The sequence below is a fragment of the Dromiciops gliroides genome, chromosome 2, assembly GCF_019393635.1.
Source record: "Dromiciops gliroides isolate mDroGli1 chromosome 2, mDroGli1.pri, whole genome shotgun sequence".
Lineage (NCBI taxonomy): Eukaryota > Metazoa > Chordata > Mammalia > Microbiotheria > Microbiotheriidae > Dromiciops > Dromiciops gliroides.
In genome coordinates this window covers 30,664,913-30,687,658 of record NC_057862.1, presented here as the reverse complement: position 1 = coordinate 30,687,658, position 22,746 = coordinate 30,664,913, and the positions used below count along the sequence as shown (strand labels likewise).

General features: G+C 43.7%; 1 protein-coding gene across 1 annotated transcript in view; it reads right to left on the bottom strand.

Annotated features, from left to right (window-relative positions):
- SIRT1 (sirtuin 1) overlaps positions 1–22,351 on the bottom strand; it is a 35,827-nt gene extending 13,476 nt beyond the window's left edge. Inside the window, exons 1-5 of the mRNA XM_043985025.1 lie at positions 21,939–22,351; positions 18,883–18,996; positions 16,069–16,310; positions 12,421–12,573; positions 1,425–1,572 (exon numbers count right to left, since the gene is read on the bottom strand). Of these exons, the coding sequence (XP_043840960.1) occupies positions 1,425–1,572; positions 12,421–12,573; positions 16,069–16,310; positions 18,883–18,996; positions 21,939–22,308 (1,027 nt within the window). The 5' untranslated portion in view covers positions 22,309–22,351. The remainder of the gene's footprint in view (positions 1–1,424; positions 1,573–12,420; positions 12,574–16,068; positions 16,311–18,882; positions 18,997–21,938) is intronic.
- Positions 22,352–22,746: the final 395 nt, after the last annotated feature.

Here is a 22,746-nt window from a genome sequence, read left to right as displayed (position 1 = left end):
GGCAGCTAGGTGGCATAGTGGATAGAGCACCGGCCCTGGAATTAGGAGTACCTGAGTTCAAATCTGGCCTCAGACACTTAACACTTACTAGCTGTGTGACCCTGGGCAAGTCACTTAACCCCAAATGCCTCACTAAAAAAACAAAGCAAAGCAAAACAAAACAAAACATAATGACCCCCTAAACACCAAAAGCCTTTTTCAACACTAAAAACACACAGGTGCCCAGAATTACACAGGGCTCAGCAAATATCTCACTTGGTACAAATGGGTCTGGCACTGACTTTGTTGAAATGAGGAAGGAATAGTTATAAAAATTATTAATAATATAATATAATAATAAAAACCCCTAAACAGCTTTGAATTAGAGGTGCAGACTTCTTCATAGTTAAGAACATCATAACCATGAAAATAGTTTTGAAAACCTCTAAAACTATCTATCCTTTTCAAAAGAAATCCCAGGCAAGACTGGTCACACCTTTCTCCTCAGTCACTCATCTAGAAATGCCCAAAGGAGCCAGTTAACTGGATGATATACTTTTGGGGAACGTGATACATAACAGAGAGCCAAATTGAAGAGTTTTTCGTGTGTAATTTCTGAATCTATCTCTGAAAGACCCACTTTAATGTCTACATTTAACTTGATTTTCAATAACAATGACAATATTAGCCAGCTTTAGCGATAGCACTTTTAAGGTTTGCAAAACACTTCATAAATGTCGATTGACCTTTCCAACAATCCTAGAAAGTGGAGTCTATTATTTTTCCCACTTTCCAGATGAGGAACATGAGGCAGAGAGGGGTTAAGTAACCTGGTCAGAGTGAGAGTTTAATAAGCATCAGGATTTGAACCCAAGCCTTCCTGATTCCAGGACTTGTGCTCAATTCACTATGACCTTAGCTTAACAGCCTTCTTCATCCTAGGGCCACACTATTTTCGTGACCTTTTGACTAATGAGACCATGTCACTCTCCTCAATCAACTCCAGTGGCTCCTTCTTATAGATGCTTAGATCAAATGTAACCCCCTCTGCTGAGCTTCCAAAGCCCCTCCTGGTGTGCCCCACCCCTCCCCAGCCTCACCGTCATCCCTCCCTGTCTCTATGTCCTCCTATGGCAGTTCCCCATGCCTGGCTTGCTCTCCCTCCTTCCCTCCCCTTGGATTCGTTTTCTATCTCTTGTTGTTCTCTTTATGCTTCTCCCATACATACTCACAGGTGCCCTTGTTAGAATGCAAAGTTCCCTTCAAGTACTTGATTTCATATAGTACACCAGGAGGAATGTAATAATTGCCTCTTAACTGATTCAGTGTTATCACCTCATTCTACTTCTCAGTCACTGTACTGATAACATATTCTTGCAATCCTAATTTTTTCCTTGCAGATGAAAAAAAAAATCCCAGAAAACAATTCTGAAGAATTTACTAACCATGACACTGAATTATCCTCTGAATCCCCGCAACTTGTTCCAGTGTGTCTATGTTCTGAGTATAATTTCGAAGCAGCTTTCCTTCCTTATCTGACAAGGCTATAAATTTATGGCAGAGAGATGGCTGGAACTGCCCAGGATAGATTTCCTGTAGAATATAAAAGAATTATCAAGTTTATACTTTTGAAAAAACAAACTTTTATTGACATCTTTTGTTTTTACATCACCTAAATTTCCCAAAGTATTCCTTATACATCTCCCTCCCTGAGACACCTGTTATAAAAGAGAAAAAAAAAGCCAAACCAGTTTGATAACATTAGCCAACATATCAAAAAGTCTGAAAATATCTGTAACATTCCATCTGCACAGACCTTCCCGTCTCTGCAAGGAGAAAGCTACCTTCCCATCTTTTCTTTGGGGTCAAGCTTGGTCACTTTAGTTCCATAGGATTAAGTTTCCATTGTTTGGGGGTGTTCTTTCCATTTACAGTGTTGTGGTTTAAATCCACACTAAAGAGTTTTGGTTAGCCAGAATTTCTGATAAAAGCCTCATTTCTAAAATATATAGGGAACGAAATCAAATTTATAAGAATGCAAGTCATGGGGGCAGCTAGGTGGCGCAGTGGATAAAGCACTGGCCCTGAATTCAGGAGGACCTGAGTTCAAATTTGACCTTAGACACTTGACACTTACTAGAGTGCCAGGGGTCTGGAATCAGGAAGACTCATCTTCCTAGTTCAGTCTGACCTCAGACACTTACTAGCCGTGTGACCCTGAGCAAGTCACTTAACCAAAAAAAAAAAAAAAAAAGAGTGTAAGTCATTCCCCAATTAAAAAATGGTCAAAGGATATGAACAGGCAGTTTTCAGACAAATAAATGAAATCTATAATCTATAATCATATGAAAAAATGCTCTAGATCACTATTGATCAGAGAAATGCTAATTAAAACAACTCTGAGGTACCACCTCACACCTATCAGATTGGCTAAGATGACAAAAAAGGAAAATAGTAAATGTTGGAGAAGCTGTGGGAAAATTGGAACACTAATGCATTGTTGGTGGAGTTGTGAACTGATCCAGGCATTCTGGAGAGCAATTTGGAACTATGCCCCAAAGGCCTATGGGACCCAGTAATAATACCACTACCATGTCTGTATCCCAAACATATCATAAAAAAGGGAAATCAAGGGAATGCCCATCAATTGGGGAAAGCCTGAACAAGTTATGATATATGAATGGAATGGAATACTATTTGTGCTATAAGAAATGATGAGCAGGCAGGTTTTAGAAAAACCTGGAAAGACTTAAGTGGACTGATGCTGAGTGAAGTGAGCAGAACCAGGAGAACACTGTACATAATAACAGCAACATTGTGAGATGATCAACTGTGATAGAATTAGCTCTTCTCAGTAATATAATGATTCAAAGACAATTCCAAAGGACTCATGATGGAAAATGGTCTCCACATCTAGAAAAAAGAACTCTGGGATCTGAATGCAGATTGAACCATACTATTTCTACTTTTGTTTTGTTGAGGTTTTCCCCTTTTGTTCTGATTCTTCTTTCACAACATGACTAATGCAGAAATATGTTTAATGTGATTGTACATATATAACTGATATCAGATTGCTTTCTGTCTTGGGGAGGGAGAAAAATTTGGAACTCAAAATCTTATGGAAACAAATGTTGAAAACAATTTTTACATGTAACTGGAAAATACTACTTTTATGATTTTTAAAAAAAAGACTTTTGGAATACCCTTTCTTGTTTTCCTGCCTCTGTTTCCTTCACTTTCAATCCATTCATGTAACTGTCTTCTTGAGACTCATCACAGCCATTGTTTCTTACTTATCAGCCAACACACTTGTGTGCTACAAATTGTTTGGCGCTCCCCAACCTGTAGACCTCTACTTTGTTTCCAGTTCTTTGCTACAAATATTATTCTGGTGGGTCAGGGGCACTTTTTTTGTCTTTAACCTTCTGGGGTATATGACTAGGAGACTTCTCTGGGCCAAGATGGTATAAGAATTTTAGTCACTACTATTTTCCAGAGTGGCCAGACCACAGCTTTGAATTAGAGGTGCAGACTTCTTCATAGTTAAGAACATCATAACCATGAACTCTCCAACACTCTTTAATGAACATATCCATCTTTCTATGGCATGAGTCCCCCCCACCCCCATCTTTTGTCATCTGCCGGGGGGTGGGGGTGGGCGAATGCGGGGAGGGGAGTGGTCTCGAGCCACTCTGATGGGCATCAGCTTGACCATGAGTGATGGGGAGCCTTCTTTTACACAGTAAGGAGCTGGCCATGGCCAATCTTGTTCTGACCGCTGATTCTTCCTATCCTTTGATGGCTCATCTTCCAGAGCATGGTTTGGCCTAGTTGTCTGACCTTTTTCAGAGCTATCTGATATTGTAATTTATACATATTAGTACTAACAGATGTTAAATGCTTAAAGTGAACAGATAAATCTTTTTGATCTACTAAAACAACCAGAATTCCCCCAGAAAAATGAAACAAACTAAAAGGTGTTTTCTTTCTAGGGGCTGAGTCTGGCCACAAAACTCCCAGTTTTTAAGTCACTAGGCACCCAAAATAAGAACCAATTTATGCTGTTCAAAATTCTTCTGGCCACCTGAGTCTAGCTCTTTCTTAGAAAAAAGGGAGCACATGGATAAAAATGAGAACTTCAGGTTTCAAAGCTGTGGTGGCAAAGTATCACTGTAGAATTTGAAAAGGCCACTGGCAACAGTAGTGTAGAAAAGCAAACATTTAAAAGGCGGTTTTTCCTTTGCCATTTGATAATAAACTGCAGCCTTCGATAATCTAAAACTGAGGTGTAAATTCCTGATCAGAAGGTCCCTTCTCTGGCATGAAGCACTCAGAGTAGCTAAAGGCAATGAATGTGGGTGGCTGTACTGTGCATCTTTAACAAGCAAATAAAGGTTTCTCCTCTAAAAATAAAGACCTAAGATAGATCTATGGCAAAGTATTTGTATCAATGTTCGGTGTGGACCTGCGATTTCATCTGTGTAGAGAACTCCAGTGCAAACTCCCTCCATAAACAGTGTGGCAACTTAGTAACTTAGTTTTAGAATGGCTGGGGGGAGGGGGGAGTGTTTTCAGAGGTCGCAGGTTGTGTTTCCTAGAGTCACACAACCAGCAGATGTCACAGGCTGGATCTGAGGCTAAGTATTCTAGACTCCATGGCCTCCCTCCATCCACGATGTCTAACTAGTAATGAGACCAAAAGAAAAACCATCAACCTTATTCCCTTTCAACTTGGAACAAGTATTTTAAAAATCAGATATCTCTTTAGAAAACATGCTGTCAAAATAAATATTCCTTATCATTTTCCTTTGTGGTTTCAGTTCAGTTACATTTTTCAGTTATGTCCAACTCCTCATGACCCCACCTGTGGTTTTTTCTTGGCAGAGATCCTGGAGTGGTTTGACATTTCCTTCTCCAACTCATTTTCCAGATCTGAACTCAGGAAGATGAGTCTCCCTGAGTCCAGGCCCAGCACTCTCTCCAGTCTACCACCCAGCTGCCAATGAAGTAGTTTGCTACTTAAATTATTTCTTTACCTTCTATGGGTCAAATTCTACTCATCTGAAGTCATACATTGTCAGTCAGTAAGCATGCACTATGTGCCAAGCACATCAAGAGAAACCTATCTCCTCCATGAAGATCTGCCATATCCGTAACAATCCTTCAATACAAACAACTCCTCATTCCCTGTGCCTCATGGGACTAGGATAGAAGAAATACTGCTGGCTCTTGCTCTCACTTCCAGACCTTTCTTCAACAGCCCCACCTCAAGTGCATGCACGCGCACAACTTATAACATCCTCACTGTCACCTAACCAGCTTCTAAACCATCAACCGAATTTTCCCAGACTTCAGTGTGTGGTTCATGGTCTTCCTCTCCAACTCAACCTCAACAATTTCAATGTGGTGATGCCTCTAAGCAAGCTGCCCACCTCTCTCCCAATTCAGTCACACAATGGCAGTCTCACCTCACACTTCTGCATCTTATTGAATCAGGTGATCAGAGCTTCAGAGTGGGAAGAGAACCCAGGGGCCATCTAGTCTGACCCCCTCATTTCAGAGATGGGGAAAGAGGCCTAGAAGGATCTGACTTACAGAATCACATGGATGGCAAGAAGTAGGCCTTGGATCTGAACCTTGTTCTTGACCTCAATCCTGCTGCACCTCAAAGATCCGAAACAGTGCCATCTACCCTCTGTTCTCAACATCCTATAATTCTACCCAATGACTGACTCACATTAAACCTACCCTTCATATTTGTTTTGACCCACCTCTACTGACCAACTGTCCCTGATGACCACGTAGACCCAAGAGCCCTGGTTACTAGCAGCATCTCCCAACCCACATCTTGGTCCTGCTTCCGACCAAGCCCCTCACAGCAAAGTCCATGGGGATGTGGTCTAGCAACTGCTGCCATAGCTCCTGAAGACCTGGAAAAGAAGGTTCTCACCATCAAGTGTCATCCTTGACAATGTCAACTGTTTCAGCCTCAGAAATGGGCACAATTTTATTAGTAGAAATGACATTAAAGATGAAGCACTGGAGCAGCTGGGTGGTGCAGTGGATAGAGCACTGGCCCTGGAGTCAGGAGGACCTGAGTTCAAATCTGGCCTCAGACACTTAACACTTACTAGCTGTGTGACCCTGAGCAAGTCACTTAACCCCAATCGCCTCACTAAAAAACAAAAACAAAAAAACAAACAAACCCAAAGATGATGCATTATCATCTACTTTGATGTTGTGCCCTAAAGCCCACAGGACCTTTCCACTGGACTTGGAGCTATTGTCTCTCCCATTAGACAAAAAGCCCCTTGAGAGCAGGAACCATCTTGCCTTTTAATCTCCAGAGCTTAGAACAACGTGCCCCTCGTGTAGTGAGTACTTGGTAAATGCTTTTTCATTCCTTTGCCCATTCCATCTCCATGATGCTGGGCTCACTTGCCTCTACTCTTCCAGGGTGGCCCCTCTCCCTCCCTCCTGGGGGCCAGGTTCTCCTGATAGATTGGTGATCTTCAACCCTTCCCAGCCAGACCCAGATCCACTTCAATGTGCTCCAGCTGTCTTCCTGCCAAGCTGCAGGGTGCTACACCCTCCCCTTCCCACGAGTCACCTCTTCCTCTGGGGATAGTAACACCAACATTACCACGGCTATACATGGCTCAGCCCCTCAGCTGTTTCACTAGAACTGACAAGGGAACCCATCATTTCCCTGGGCTTCCGTGACTCCCAAACTGTAAATTGTCATCTGTGGCCTTGCTCCAGGGCTCATTGAACATGACTGGGATAGGTCACAAAATAAAGCTGTTTTCACCAACTACAAACCTGTGGTTGGAAACTTTTAGGCCCTTGCTGTAGGATAATCCTTTCTTAAGCCCCTCTTCTCAATGCCCGTTTCAAATCTTTTCTTCTTATCCCAAGCTCCAGGGCTGCCCTACATGTGTGCAGTGGGCAGCCTCAGCTTCTGTGTCAAAGCCATTCAACAAGAGCCTCACTCTCCTTCCACTCAGTCACACAGAACTATCCCAACATTTTTAAAAAACAACATGGGTGGTAAGGTTCACCTTTGACCTCTCTATATTCCAGGTTTCACAGCGGGCTAGAGATAAGGATGTACGGAACCAATATTCCTCATGAAAGACCATGGTTTATATATTTATTTTTTTCTTGAAGTTACATTCTAAGAATGAAAACAAAACAGCTTAGAGCACATCAATCTCTGTCCACATTCTTGTGTCTGAAGCTGAAAAGAAACGTGCCCCCAAAGTCTGAATCATTCAGTTTGAACTTAGTGTTCTCTTTTCAGGGACAACGTTCAAGATCAAGATCATTTTAAAAGAAATAACATGACTTTTCATTTAAATCATTTTTTCAAAGTAATGAATTACTAGTTCATGGGTTTTTAATCAATCCAATATAACTTACACTTTGATAGTAATTTGTGGGAGAAGTTGGGATTGGGAATTTTTATCCGGGATGGGGAAACCCCCTCCACACATGCAAAGTAGCAACTCCTTGTATCTTCTTAGCACATCCCAAGGGAATCTGCATGCTAGAAGTTTGCAGCACTTCAGACTCTGAACTAGAACCTGGGTCTTCAAGATTCCAAGATCAGACCCTTTAACTACTAAGCCTCCCTCCCTCTCCAAGAAAGGCCCGTATGACTGCTCTCGGCCCTGGCATTCTGTGCTTTCCTACAAGCCACACCACAGGCCTGGCAACAGAAGCCATCCATCTCTTTATTCAAGGCTCAGCCCAGGTGAGTGCCAATATTAGTGTTATCTCCTCAAATTACTTTGTATTGATTTGTGTAGACAAGTGGCAGTCCTTCCATTTCATGCCCTTCTTTCAGAAAGTCACTGATTTCTTTCAGAGCCTATTTCTTTTTTGGCTCTATATCTCAAGGGTTAGTAAACAGGAGCTGCTTAATGAACATGTTTTAATCGAATTAAAACTACTATAGGGGGACAGCTAGATGGCACAGTGGTTAAAGCACCGGCCCTGGACTCAGGAGTACCTGAGTTCAAATCTGGCCTCAGACACTTGACACTTACTAGCTGTGTGACCCTGGGCAAGTCACTTAACCCCCATTGCCTGCAAAAAAAAAAACCCCAAAAAACTACTATAGGACCTAGATACAGAGAATTCTGAGCCAATAGCTACAGGATGACAAAGTAACTTCTTCCTTGGCCCCACGAGGACAGGCAGGCAGGGATAATCTACCCACTGGCCTGGGGTCACAGCCTTTCTGCACAAGTCAGGACACTTGGCATTTAGGTGAATACTTTGGCACATGAGCTCTCAGAAGCCCTGCTAGTCTACTCACATACACTTCAACCCCTGTACAAAATCTCAATAACAGGACCCCTGTACCTCACACCGTTGCACCTCCACTGCCTCCAAGTACAAGATCTATGACATCCGTCACCAGAAGTGGATTTTCATGCTCTTCATTCCTAATGTAATCAGAAAATTAAATTTCCCCAGAGAGCTTATTGTCCAAAAGAATAATGACAGGGGGGTAGCTAGGAGGTACCGTAGATGACGCACCGGCCCTGGATTCAGGAGGACCTGAGTTCAAATCCAGCCTCAGACACTTGACACTTACTGGCTGTGTGACCCTGGGCCAGTCACTTAACCCTCACTGCCCTGCCCCCCTTCCCGCCACCCCAAATGACAAGACATTGCTTTACAGCTTTCAGTTAGACTCAACTGAAGTTTCCTTTGTGTGAAGGACAAAGCAATGTATAGGGGCTTTTACTGAGGAGGTGCTTTGGTCCAAATCTAACCCTCATTCCTACTGGCTGGCGCATGGCATGGCACAGAGAGAATGGAGGATCCTACCAGTCTCTGTGGGTGCCAGGGCCACAGTGAGGAAGTCTAGCAATTACTCTCTTTTCCCAACAAAGCAAGAACTATTTTCCAAATTCTTCCACAATGAAGCTTCTCACAGCTTGACTATATTAATTTTCCCTCCTTTCTTCACTTATTTGGCAAAGCCCAAATTTCATTTTACTGACATTCTCTGCTCAAGGTTACTATTGGCCTGTGGCCAATTTCTGTTCCTAATTTTCCTGCTAAGACAGCTTCATGAGTCCAGTAAAAACATGACCCTACTTTTGCCCCCCCCCCCATTTTTATATGCTGATCTTAATTCCCCTGGGCATTAATTATTCATTCTTGGGATGTTTTGCCAAAGCAAATATTATTTGCTCAAGAGTTTAAGACCAATTACTTCTGTCTCTCCCATATACCACTGATTAATCATTAGCCTGAGTTACCTTCAAGAACTAGAAAGAGTTCCTTGTCACCTTCTACTGATGCTATTAATTTCTACTTGAAAGTACAGTCAAGCAGGCAACACTTTTGTTAGAGGATCCCTCTCCTCTCCCTCTGCAAACTTCTATTCACTGTTTCCCTTCTGTGTGACATATGTGATGTCACACAAAACAGGATAATAATATAGTGCATATGCTATTTTTTTTACTCGAACACATCTCTTTTATCTTTTTTAATTCTTTCTGAAGAGCTATCTTTATCAGAAAACCATCTGGTTGAAACAAAGAGAAAACAAAGTTAGAGGGAGCGAAACTTGGGACAAACCTGGAACATAGAACAAAAGCAGTTTTTGCTTAATTCATTTGCTCCCATCCTGTTAAATGCCATGGGTTTTCTGCAATATTTTACCCCTTATTTTATGGGTTTGCTTATTTGTTTTGTTGATGGTTATTCAGTTTATCATAATTTTTTTTTGACATTTAGAATCGTTTTGCTTATTTCAGTAAGCCAAGACAAAGTTATGCTAAAAACTAGACTATCCTTGTTCAGCCACCAAGCATCTTTCCTGGTGATTTCTATATGCAGATGCCACTGGTTTTCCAAGACTCAGGCAGTGTACTTTTAAAAACAAAGTACCTAGAAGCTATTACCAATAAGATGGTAACAATGAATTTCAGATATTTAGCTTAACTGTTAATATTAAGAGGTAAACTAGAGTGGGATATCTGGGAGAAATGAGGAGTTTTGCTGATTGTAGAAAGTGAGCTTTGGCAATTTGCGTTACTTTTTTCCCTCTGAATTAGTAGCAAAAGTCTCTATTGACATTATGTAAATATACTATTGAATTAAATCTTTTATATCACATGTACAAGACAAGCCCTAATAATTACTATGTGTCTTTAAACAAAACACATGGAAATTCTTGCCAAGTTAGGGTATTATTAATACCACCCAAATTAAATTGAAGCAGTGAGTCAGAACACATAAAAGGCAGAGCTTGGGGTAAAGAAGATCCAATTCAAATTCTGTCTGACAATTGTGTAACATGGGAAAATAATTTAACCTCTCTTAGCCTCAGTTTACTTATTTGTAAAATGAGGATAATAATATATGCAGTACCTATCTCAAATAAGATCACATATGTAAAAAATCTGGCAAATCTGTGGATAAATGCTATAGAAATGTCAGTCACCATCACTATCATGATAATTGCCCTCCTGACAAAAGTTAATTTGGGAAACAAATCAACCCGCATGCATCACTGACTTATTTCAAAAACCCCATGTACTTTGGCCATATGTTAACTGTCCACAACCTTGATTCTGATCATTCCCAAGGAAATAACCTAAGGAGAAAATAATTTGTACAAAGATGCTTGTTAACAACACTTTTTATTAAAAAGAAAAATTTGTAAATTACTGAAATGCTCCAAGAACAAGAGAATCGCTAAGCAAATTAATATACTAACATGATGGCATACCAGACAGCTCTTTGAAATAATGCATCAATATGTGAAAGGTATACATGAGATATTAGCTAAAAGGGGGGGGGGGTGCGCGAATATGTACACACACTATTTCATTTTGTACATTTCTATTATAGATCTGACAAATGTAGGGAGAAAATGACTTTGTTTGCAAAAATGTAAATAAAGTTTAACGTTCATTACTTTTAATTTTTATTTTCTAGTTCAGTTAAGAAATTAGTTTAGGATTAATTTGTTACAAACTCCCCTCAAGAGTTTTGGGTCTGGCTTGGTGAAGATTCTGAAGAGCTGAACTTTTCAGAGGATCAGCTCACTTTGCTTTAGGGTCACAGAGTACATCCACCCTAAATTCTGAGGGCTGCTTCAGCCGCCCGTCATGGTCCTAAAAATGACTGAGTAATACCATACCTAGAACAAGTGGTGATGCTACAGAGTGATCTTTTCATATACAAAAGAAAGAATTATTCATGCTTGAAAATTTAATAGTCTCATTTGAAAATAAGAACATAAATTTCAGAAAATTCCAGATTTCTTCTACCTTTCCCTGGGTCCTCACTGTGGTGGGCAGTCTCATTCCCCACAGATTCTGTTCTAAACCTTCTCTTCCCTCAAGCTCCCCCCACTCTACCCCCATCTCTCCTGTGGCTCTAGCAAAAAGCTGAGTATATGATGATTGTACAATGGCTGAAAAAATTGTGATTCATGAACATAATGGAAAATGGTATCATTTTAAGAGGCAAAGGGATTTCAAGAAGCTTGGGCAACTATGTACTAATGTATAGCAAAAAAAGGAGAAACAGGAGGAGAGCAATATACATGTTTTCAATAGTGTAAACAAAGACACTGAAAAGCCTGATCATCTGACAAGACCTTGAATAACTCTAATAGCCGACCACAGGGCCAGAGCACAAATGACATAGAAAGGTAGGCAATACTGCACGGTCTGTCAGATATACACTATGTTGACTGTATTTGCCTCACTGTTTTTTTTCTATTACGAAGGGAGAATGGAAGTGGATTATATAGTAAAATGATGGTAGTGTAAAAACAGTAACAAATCAAACTTTTAAAAAAATTAACGGGGCAGCAAGGTGGTGCAGTGGATAAAGCACTGGCCCTGGATTCAGGAAGACCTCAGTTCAAATCCGGCCTCAGACACTTGACTCATACTAGCTGTGTGACCCTGGGCAAGTCACTTAAACCTCACTGCATCTCCCCCCCAAAAAATATTAACAGAAAACTTTAGGTTTCTTGAATACTGAGGTTACAAATACCTTCCCAAACCAAAACTCATCTTCAAGCTGAGCTATTAAAATTGGAAGCAAATCAAGATTGCATTTGTAAAGAAAAAAAATTTTTTAAGGGATTCCTAATTGAAATCTATATTTGAAGCTATGCTAATTAAAAAAAAATATTTTTCTTCAAGTTATCCCTTTGTTTACATGTCTCAGCCTGTCACCCTAAAAATAAGCAGCTAGAAGTCATGATGGAGAAAGGTGGGAAAAACCTCTTCTGGAGCCACATCTCTGTCAGGTTATTCACTCCTATGTTACCTTAATGAGCACTTTATTTCAATTATCTTACCCCACAGGCGGTATTTATTGTAAAATAAACAGTTCATTTCAGCAATAAAATAGCAATCACTTTAGCATTATATTTGATCCCAGAAAAGACTGTACCTTTGCAAACTTGAAAAACGGTCTTGGATCCTTTCTGAAATATTCGATATCAAACATTGCTTGAGGATCAGGGAGATCAGGGAAATCTACTGCCAGGCGTGCATAAATGCCATCTCTTGATCTGAAGTCAGGTATTCCACAGGAAACAGATACCTGGAACACGAATAGCATAATTTCTATAATTAGATATTCTAGCTCTATAATTAGTTAGGTTCTTACCACACAACTAGAGATAAACAAGCAAAGGAAAGGAATCAATTGTGGTTCAATTATCCTTTGAAGGGACAGCACTATGGGCTAACTATCATTTCAAAGGGGAAAAAACCAAACACGATTAACAGATGCCAACTTATTTCCTTATGCCTACAGCAAAAGTGGAGAAGGTGTGTGGAGAAGGTGCCTTGAAAGTCGTTTTAGGGCAGCTAAGTGGTACAGTGGATAAAGCACCGGCCCTGGATTCAGGAGGACCCGAGTTCAAATCTGGCCTCAGACACTTGACACTGGCTGTGTGACCCTGGGCAAGTCACTTAACCCTCATTGCCCCGCAAAAAAAAAGAAAGAAAGAAAGTCATTTTAACAGCCTCTGGCCACAATATAAGAGTTATTCAGATTCAAAAGGGGCTAAGAATTTTCTCAACAATAATCTGTTAAAGGAAATTAAGATTTTTGGAGCTCAAGGTAAATTCTATACATGCAGAGTCTGGATCCCCTTCCCAAGAATTCAATCATTTGTCTGGATTATAGAGAATGGCACAAACGGTGAAGTTATTTGGCCTTTATTTTTAAAATACATACACATCTACATTTCACAATAAACATTTAGAAATCAATATACAATAAGGATAAAGACTTGGAAATGTGATTATTTCTCACATTGTTTGTCATCAGGCATTTCTGATGTTACTTTAGTGGACGTTTGTTGCCAGGGTGGATTTTACCCAGTCTTGCATGAGTAAAACTGGCTTCTCCTAAGCTGAGCACCCCTTTTGGAGTCTTACACTCACCACCTGGATGCTTTCACCAGGCAAAGTGGCAAACGTGACTTTTTTTTTTTTTTAAGGTGAGGCAATTGGGGTTAAGTGACTTGCCCAGGGTCACACAGCTAGTAAGTGTAAAGTGTCTAAGGCCAGATTTGAACTCAGGTACTCCTGACTCCATGGCCAGTGCTCTATCCACTGCGCTACCTAGCTGCCCTGCAAACGTGATTTTGTTCCAGTTTCTTGCCTCTGTTAATTTGCAACATTTTTGCAATGAACACAAATTCATTGTTCCAAGGAAAGGAATGGCATCATGGACTCTTGAGGTTGAAAGGGGCCTTGGGACCCACCAGGCCAATGCTGGGTGCCTGAAAGAGGATCCCTACTCCCCAACTGACAAGTGGCTTCCAGAGAGGGAGTGCCGGATTATACCTGCCGGGGTGGCCCACATCATATGGGGGCAAGGGGCTCTAACACTCTGCAAGTTAACTCTTAACTTCCAAGCCTGTTCGCTTCAGGTGGAACAAGTCTAAGCCCTCTTCCCCAGGATAGCCCTGTACCTATGTGAACACAGCCTTTTCAGGATAAATACTTCCATTCTAGCTGTCCTGCTGGGGATTCTCTCTAGCTTGTAGGACTCCAGCATAGGTTTCCCAAAGGCAAGTGTACAGTGAGACTATGACCTCCTTGGCCTTCAGGCCTGACAGGTCACACTGCAGACCCAGCCCTTTCAGATCAACTACTATCCAGCATAGAGCTCTCTTCCTGTATCAGCTGCTGAGTTTTTGAACCTAAGGTTCAAGATCTTGCCCCATGTTCCAACTTGTCAAGATCATTTAGAAACTTGACCCTCCATCCGGTGTGTTAGCTGTCTCTCCCAGATTTATGTCACTTTTGGAAATGTTGATCCAAATTTTATGCAACAGATCGCCAATTATAAAACCCTTGAGCCATTCTCTCCACCAGAAATCTCCTTCTAAGCTGACAGAGAAGCCATTAATGACTACTCAGGGTTCAGCCACTTAGTTCAATCTGAACCTACCTAATTGTGCTATGGCATCTCTATTTGGTCCACAACAGCATGTGGGCCCCTTCCACCCGGTGCTCTGATAAACTCCAGTGACAACATTCTCCTGCTGGAAGGGGAAGGGGAAGAAAGGAAAAGGAAAAGGAAAAGGAAAAGGAAAAGGAAAAGGAAAGGAAAAGAAGGCTCATTGGGCTCAACCTGTTCCTGGAGAAGCTAAGCAGGCTCTGTCATCACTACTTCCTTTTCTAGACATTCATGAAACCATTAACAATAGACGTTCTAGAATCTTGTAAGGAATCAAAGCTGAGCTGACTGGTCTATACCTGTCCGACTCCAAGAACATTTTTGCTTTTTTTGCACATCAGGACAAAATTCACCTTTCTCCAATCCTGTAGTACTTCAGCTACGTTTCCAGGATGATGGTCTTCTACCACTTTATTCAGATCTTTTTATCTGATCACATTAAAAATGTGTTTAGAAAAACCCCTAAACCTCTAAATCCAATCCAACTGCGATTCTCACAACTTCAAATAGACCATCAGGCTAAATTCTGCCAATTCCAACACTTTGGGAGGGCAGCGCTTTCTAGAATTCCTCGTAGCAGCGTGGTGGGTGATTGTGAACCACCCCAAGTGGGTGGGTAATAGCCGCCTGGCTTGACCGAATACTGGTCCCAGAAAGAAAGCCTCTCTGGTATTTAGATCAGGCAAACACAAAAAGCTGCCTCAGTATCTCCCAATTAGGAGATACTCTTAACCATTACCGAACATGCCTTCTTTCTCTGACTCTGGTGGCAGTGATCGATCGCCTGAGAGAACCTGTGGATTTGCATTCAACCTTCCCCAGAGAACAGAAAGCTCCATCTCCAGTGTCCCACTCTGAACTTTTTTTTGGAAAAGGGCCTTAAACCAAGAACCATGTGCCCCAGAAAAGTAAGCGAATACAATAAATCGACCCCCATTTAAATGGCTGATTTTAAAAAACCAAAATGAGAGGCAGCTAGATGGCGCAGTGGATAGAGCACCGGCCCTGGAGTCAGGTGGACCTGAGTTCAAATCTGGCCTCAGACACTTAACACTTACTAGCTGTGTGACCCTGGGCAAGTCACTTAACCCCAACTGCCTCACTAAAAAAATTTAAAAAATAATAAAAAAACCAAAATCTCTTGCTGTCCTTATAGCATAAACTGGTTCTTCACTCAGGAAGATAAATGCCTGCACTCCCTTCATCCCCCTAGAGAAGCAGGAGTTACTTGCTGCTTTGCACAGTCCAAAGCTGACAAGACTTAGATTCCTCTTCCCCACCCTGGCACTATAGCAGGTAATCTCCCAATCCCCTGAATCCTCTGGGGGAACAATGGTATGGAACTAACAGGTGAAGGGCTAGGCCCTGATTCCACCTGCCACTTGTTGTCTTGTGGAGCCTCCACCCTGAAGGTTGAGGGGAAAAGTTTAACTTGGCCACGGGTAGACATCCTGCTGCCATATTTTAGTGTACCTGCAATCAATCACATCCACTCATTTCTAGATCAGGATAACCAAAAACTACACTTATTATGAGAAGCCCTAAGCTCTCTCCTGGGATAGAAGGGAGGAAGAGAAACATGCTCATGAAAACCACACTCTTTTTAATGAGCAGACGTACCCCTGCTCCAGTGAGAACGATGATCTTTTTGCACTCCTGCAGTAACTTCACAGCATCCTCAATTGTATTAATATCTTTTCTCTTTTTCCTTTTTGGTGGTTCTGAAAGGATGTTTATAACAATCTGCCACAGCGTCATATCGTCAAGTTCAGGCGGTGGGATTGTTTCTGGCAGCAGATCCTTGAGGATCGTCCGAGGGTTTGTGCCGATCATGAGATGCTGCTGCACAAAAGTGTAAGGACCTGTGATCGTAAGGGGAAAGAAAAGAAAACCACATCAAATCCCCACTCTAAAGACCTCTACGACTCTGAATTGGATTTTTTTTTTGGTCAAGTTAAAAAATGCAATTACAGTTAGAATCCACTCATTCTTAAGACATTCTCAAAACTTGTAAGCTTTCTCCCCTGAAGATATCTTTCACATGCTTGAAATTTGAGTCTTTAAACTTTAGCCATCAAGTGAGCCAAGCCCACCAACCACAAGAAGCCAGTTCACAGTGCCAGGAGAAAAAGCACCTGCTAATGGGAACTTTGGCTACAAGTGTCCACAGAGCTTCTACATGGTAGCCAAAGGAGCCTCATGAACATCAGGCTCTTCTACCCACCTTAGCTCCGTGCAGACTGTGGAAGGTGGACACAAACACTCGAGTCCTCCTTTTCCTGTGGCCTCACACACAGAGAGCCATCTTTAAGTTAACATTTACAAACTTAGACTGAGAACCCCTCACCTCCCAAAAGCACCTTCAAAAAAATGTTAACATGCCCCCACCATTACCTCTTCCAATTTCTCAAGGATTTTCAAACTTTATGGTATTAAGAGAATACCACATACTATCCCTTTAATTCTTTGCAAAAAAAAACAAAACAAAACAAAAACAAAAACCACTGCAAGAATCTAAGATTTTAAAAATCATCAATTTTTCTTTCTGGGGCAATGAAGGTTAAGTGACTTGCCCAGAGTCATACAGCTAGTAAGTGGCAAGTGTCTGAGTCTGAATTTGAATTCGGTTCCTCCTGAATCCACAGCTGGTGCTTTATCCACTGTGCCACATAGCTGCCCCCAAAATCAACAATCTTAAAAAAATAAAGCTCTTCACTAAAATGTCAGCAAGACAAAGAGTTTCATCAGCAAAACTCTCATAGTCAATAGTCCAAGACTTGGTAGAGAAGGACACTATATCTCCAAAAGGTCAAAGTTCCAATTTTTGCACGGAGCTTCCCTATCACACTGACGTAATTATGAGAACAACTGCAGAAGGGACCTCTTTCCTGGACGACCTATCAGTTTCATACTTGCTCTTATAGATACTTTACATGTAAAACTCAGAAGAGCTAGAGAGTCAATCTCAAAGAGCCCACAGAGGCAGCAGGTACATATACCCATTTCAGAGATAGTGAGTTGAATCAAATCAACAAGCATTTATTAATCACCTACTATATGCCAGGCACAGTGCTAAGATAAGAGGAGGACTTCAATGAAATTCTATAGCCCTCCCCCCCCAAAAAACTTGGCATCACAATGTAGAGAATTTAAGGAATTTCAAAACCTAGAGATATATTAAGATGCACCTATGAAAAAAGTTTTTTTAGTAATAAATGTTAAAATCTAGAAAAATGAACCATATTTAATATCGAAGCAAAAATGTAGAGCCTTCAAATATGAAACATCAACTGGGAAGCTGGGAAGGCCCAAGCCAAAAACTGTTAAGAGACACATGAATGGCAAAAGATAGAGAAGGCAGTGACCGTCCTGACAAATGTCAGGGTGAAAAATATGACTCTGAGTTCCAGAAGCTTTATCTCAGGAGCTACCAAAATCCTAAAGGGTAGCACTGTGCTATATATAGGGGTATCAGTCAACTTGAGTGTCCCCAAATCAGGGTTGCTAAGGTTCTAGACTGAGGTTTTAAAGAAGTATCAAAAGGAGGCCAAGCACAGCCAGTAGAGGTTCCTGTTTGGGCAAAGTGAAGAACCCAGTTAGGTGGGTACTAACCACCATCCTAAATAGGGCTCTCTGGTGACATGGATAATAAAATAACACAAATCCAAGACCAACAAGGCTTCTCTAGTACTGGAGCTGGAATGGACTGCAAAGGTCTGTCTATCTACTTTGTCTCTTTGAAGAACTTTGGAATTGACTGTGAGACGTGGGAGACACTGGCACAGGACAGCCCAGCATGGCATGGCCAATAGCAGAATTACAGCTCAAAAGAAATGTGAGATGCGTACATTTAAAGACATCTTTATTCCAAATGTTTCTACTTGTGCCCGACCTGTGGTAGAACCTTCCAAACCTATACTGGTCCGGTCAACCATATTCTGACACCGTGTACCTTGACCCCAACAAAGTGATGTCATTTTGGTCCTCTTTGATTAAAAAAAAAAAACCAACCTACTCCAGTCCTTTCACTGTATCCAGGAGCCACAACCTCCAGGAGATTAAGTGACTTGTTCAAAGTCATTTAACTAGTTAGTGTTGGGGAATGGGAAAGACCTCCTGCCTCACATTCAGGAAGCCACACCTTCATGTATCTGCTCTGGGCAAATGACAAATTTACTTCTGCACAAAACTGTTTGAGACACTCTCATGTTACGTCCTTGGAAGAGAAACAAACCCCTTCACCGCCTTGAGGAGCTACTGAAAAGACATCACAACAAACCAAAAAGGAGAACCCTGGAACTCAAGTTTACACGAGAAAAAACCATCCCACTAAAGGACACCTTTCATGGCCCTGCTAGGGCAGCATTCCAACAGAAACCAACAGGAACTTTCAAAATGGCCACAAAGTGAATAAGAACAACCCCAAACCTGCACCTGTTCGCGGCCTGGGAGTCCAGTCACTGGAGCTCGCGTGAGAGGCCCGGTCAGACTCGTCACTATCACAGGAATGAAAGCCGTTGGCAAGAATTTCATCACTGAAGAGATTTTCTGCAAAACAGAGAGAAACAAAACCCCTTAGAAATAGCCTACATCTCTATCAAGGGTCAGAATACTGGCTAAAGAACTGACCTCCAAGTCCAGGGTTCAGGTTCAGTCAGACAGATATGATTCTGAAACTATAGGTCACTTCTCAGTGCCAAAGGTTTAAGTCTCTAAGACAAGTTAGCAAACAATCACTAAGCTACAGAGGAAATTTCCTCAATGAGTTGCCTGCAGTAGGAAATCACAGCTCCCCCCCCCCCAAAAAGGCATCTTATTAAGGATCCATTATGATTACCTTCAAAAGTACAAGGCCTCAGACAATTACTAGCTGTATGACCCTGGACAAGTCACTTAACCTGTTTGCCTCAGTTCCATCATCCTGTAAAATGGGGTTAATAACAGCACCTGCTTCCCAGGATTGTTGTGAGGATCAAATGAGCTAACTATAAAAAGTGTTTGGTATACAGTAAATACCACATAAATGCTTATTCCCTTCCCTACTTCAGATAAGATTTCAAATTGTTTATTAAATGTCTATTTGCAAACCCTTGTGATAAGACACTGAAGATATATAGATCAAAAAATCAGTCTCTATCTTCAGTATCATATTTTACTGGGGGCAACATTTGCACCTAAGTAAATATAGATGATTTGGGGGGGGGCAATGAGGGTTAAGTGACTTGCCCAGGGGCACACAGCTACTAAGTGTCAAGTGTCTGAGGCTGGATTTGAACTCAGGTATGCCTGAATCAATCCAGGGCCAGTGCTTTATCCACTGTGCCACCTAGCTGCCCCCTGGATGACTTCTAAAAAAGATTTTCATCCCTGTTTTCATTCTAACAAGGCAGACTGTAGCTCCAACAAAATTGAGTTTCTTGACTCAGTAGCTAAAAATCATTAATGACCTGTGGACCAACTTCATCACTGGTCCTTAGCTGCAAGACTGCCTCACCTGAAAAAAACACACAACACTCCCAGTTTGGTAGAATGTGCCTAAGCTTGGCCTTCACTGGCCTTTGGGTAGGCAGAGGTCCTCCTTATTACGAGACAGTTTTTTTACTGGAGTTTAAAACAGTTAAGGAGATTAGCATTGTGTTTTCATCCAAAAGAGTCTAGATTTAGAGGGCAGCTAAGTGGCACAGTGGATAAATCACTGGCCCTGGATTCAGGAGGACCTGAGTTCGAATCCAGCCTCAGACACTTGACACTTACTGGCTGTGTGACCCTGGGCAAGTCACTTAACCCTCACTGACCTGCCAAAAAAAACCTCATTCTAGATTTCCAGAAATTAGCAATCCAACTATACAATCTAATTTAGTGGGGCAGCTAGGTGTCGTAGTGGATAAAGCACTGGCCTTGGATTCAGGAGTACCCAGAGTACCCAAGTTCAAATCCAGCCTCAGACACTTGACACTTAACTAGCTGTGTGACCCTGGGCAAGTCACTTAACCCTCATTGCCCTGCAAAAATTAAAAAAACAAACAAACAATCTAATTTAGTGCAAAAAAAAAGTCACTTTACAATTAGCTGATTTAATACTCACAACCACCATGGGAGGTAGGTGCTATTTGTTATTTCCATTTTATGTAAGAAAACTAAGCAAACAGCAGTTAAGAGACTTACCCAAGGTCACAAAGAGCTAGTAACCTTCACTTCAAAAGACAGGAGTCTCAAATGACTCGATGCTCACTGTTGCTAAAGGATCCCAACTTCTGCTGATGAGTAACAGAAATAAACAGTTCCCTGTGAATTTACTGCCTACAAACGAAACTATTAATTCTCCTTCTATTCTCCCGCAAAAGAAAATACCTAACAATAAGGATCATTCAAGTTTTTAAGTAGTGTTTGGTTTACAAAGTTCTAAATAGTATCAAGCTGAAAATGCCATGCAAGAAATAGGATTGGAGAGGAAAAAAAAAAGTCCTTCAGTATAAATAAGTTTGTCAGTTATCTCCCCCACATTCCTTAAACTTCAAGGATCCATTCCTTGGTGTAAGTACTCCCTCAGCTCTCAGAACCCAACTTCTTTGTAGGGGAGTTGCTGCGGCCAAACTAGTAATCCCTCTGCAGCCAGTTTGGTGAGAAGCTTCTCCCGGCTCCCCAAGCAGGTCCCATGGGACAGGGGTTCATTCTTTACAGTTCAGCACCACAGTCCAGGCCTCACGATCCTCTTGGCACCAACTTGGAGAGCCCAGAGCCACCTCCAAACCAAAAGGAGACATCAATTCACCTTGCCCACAGCTCTACCTCCATTTACAGGGAGAAACTGCTCTGCTACATATGTCTGCAAGACCTGTCTGGCTCTTGGAAAGCAGAATCCCAAAATTAAATGATGGTCATAAAACTCGAGCCCCTGAACAATCAGAACTGGAAATTATAAGGCAGCAATGGAGAGTGCTTATCGACGTCAAGAAGCCCGGGGCTCGGACTGAGTAGAACATCGAGACTCTCCACTGGGGCGGGATGTTTATTGGGGGGTGGGCGGTAGGGGAACGAAGGTCCTAGCAGAGCACCCTCGGGGAGAGGGGGGGCACAGAATAAATAAAAGCGCCCCCAAAGCGGGACCCCCTGAACACAAGTGGTCCTGCGCAGGAGGCGACGCAAGTCACAGAAGAGAGTTGGGGAGGGGGGTGAGCAGGGAAGGGACCCCGTGACCCCGCAGCAGAGAAAGCTCAAGGGCTGGGGGGGGCGTAATTAACCCCGCGGGGGGGGGGGGAGGGTACCCAGGAGGGACCCGGCTGCAAAGGCGGCGAGAGGAAGGAGGAGCTTAATTAACCCGGCCCAGGGTAACGGGGCCGGGGACACAAGTCGGGGCCTCCCCGGAGCTCCCCGCGGCGCTCCGGCCGGCCGGGCGGGGAGGCCCGGCCCCCCGCCGCCCCCTCGGCCCTCCCCGCCCGGCTGGCCCGCGGGGGGCGGTGCGCAGTCGCGGCCGCCCGGACCCTGCGCACCTCGGTAGCCAATCGCCGCCGCCGCCTCGTCCTCGTCCTCGCCCCCCTCTTCCTCCTCCTCCTCCTCGTCGTCGTCCTCGTCGTCGTCGTCGTCCGGCGGCGGCGGCGGCGGTGGCTCCCGGGGCAGGCCCCGCGGGCCCCGCGGGCCCGGCCCATTGTCCCCGCCGGGGGCGGCCGCGTCCGAGGCCTCCCCGAGCTGGGCGACCGCCGCCTCCGCGCCCGGGCTCCCCGCCCCGCCGCTCCGCTCCGCCCCCGGGCCCGGGCCCGGGCCGTCCCTGCGCGGCCGCTTGCTGAGCGGCTCCCCGCCGGGCTCCGCGGGACCTCCGCCGCCCGCGCCGGGCTCCAGGGCGAGCGCCGCCTCGTCCGCCATCTTCAACCGCCTCCCGCCCGCCTGGGCCTGGGCCTCGGCCTGGGCCTGGCCTCGGCGCCGCCTCCGCCGCCCGCGCTCCGCCGCCCGCTCCCGCCCCCGCCCACCCGCTCGGCAGACGCGCAGCAGCAGCTCTGGCGCCCCCGCCGCGCCGGCTGCGGGAGATTTAAACCCCCGTCACGTGACCTGCGCCGCCCGGCCCCGCCTCGCCCCTCCCGTCCCCTCCCCTCCCTCCCCTCCCGGCCGGGCCACTACTGACACCCACGCGGGCCAGGACCACAACAAAATGGGTCACGTGTCCCGGCTCTAGGGCGCGCGGGAGTGGGGGGAGAAGGGGCGGGCGGGGCGGGGCTCCAGCTTCGGGCCGGCCCGCGGGCGCGCGCGCGCTAGTCCGGGCCCGCCCGGCGTGTGCCTGGCTCGCGCCGCCCGCACCCCCCCCCC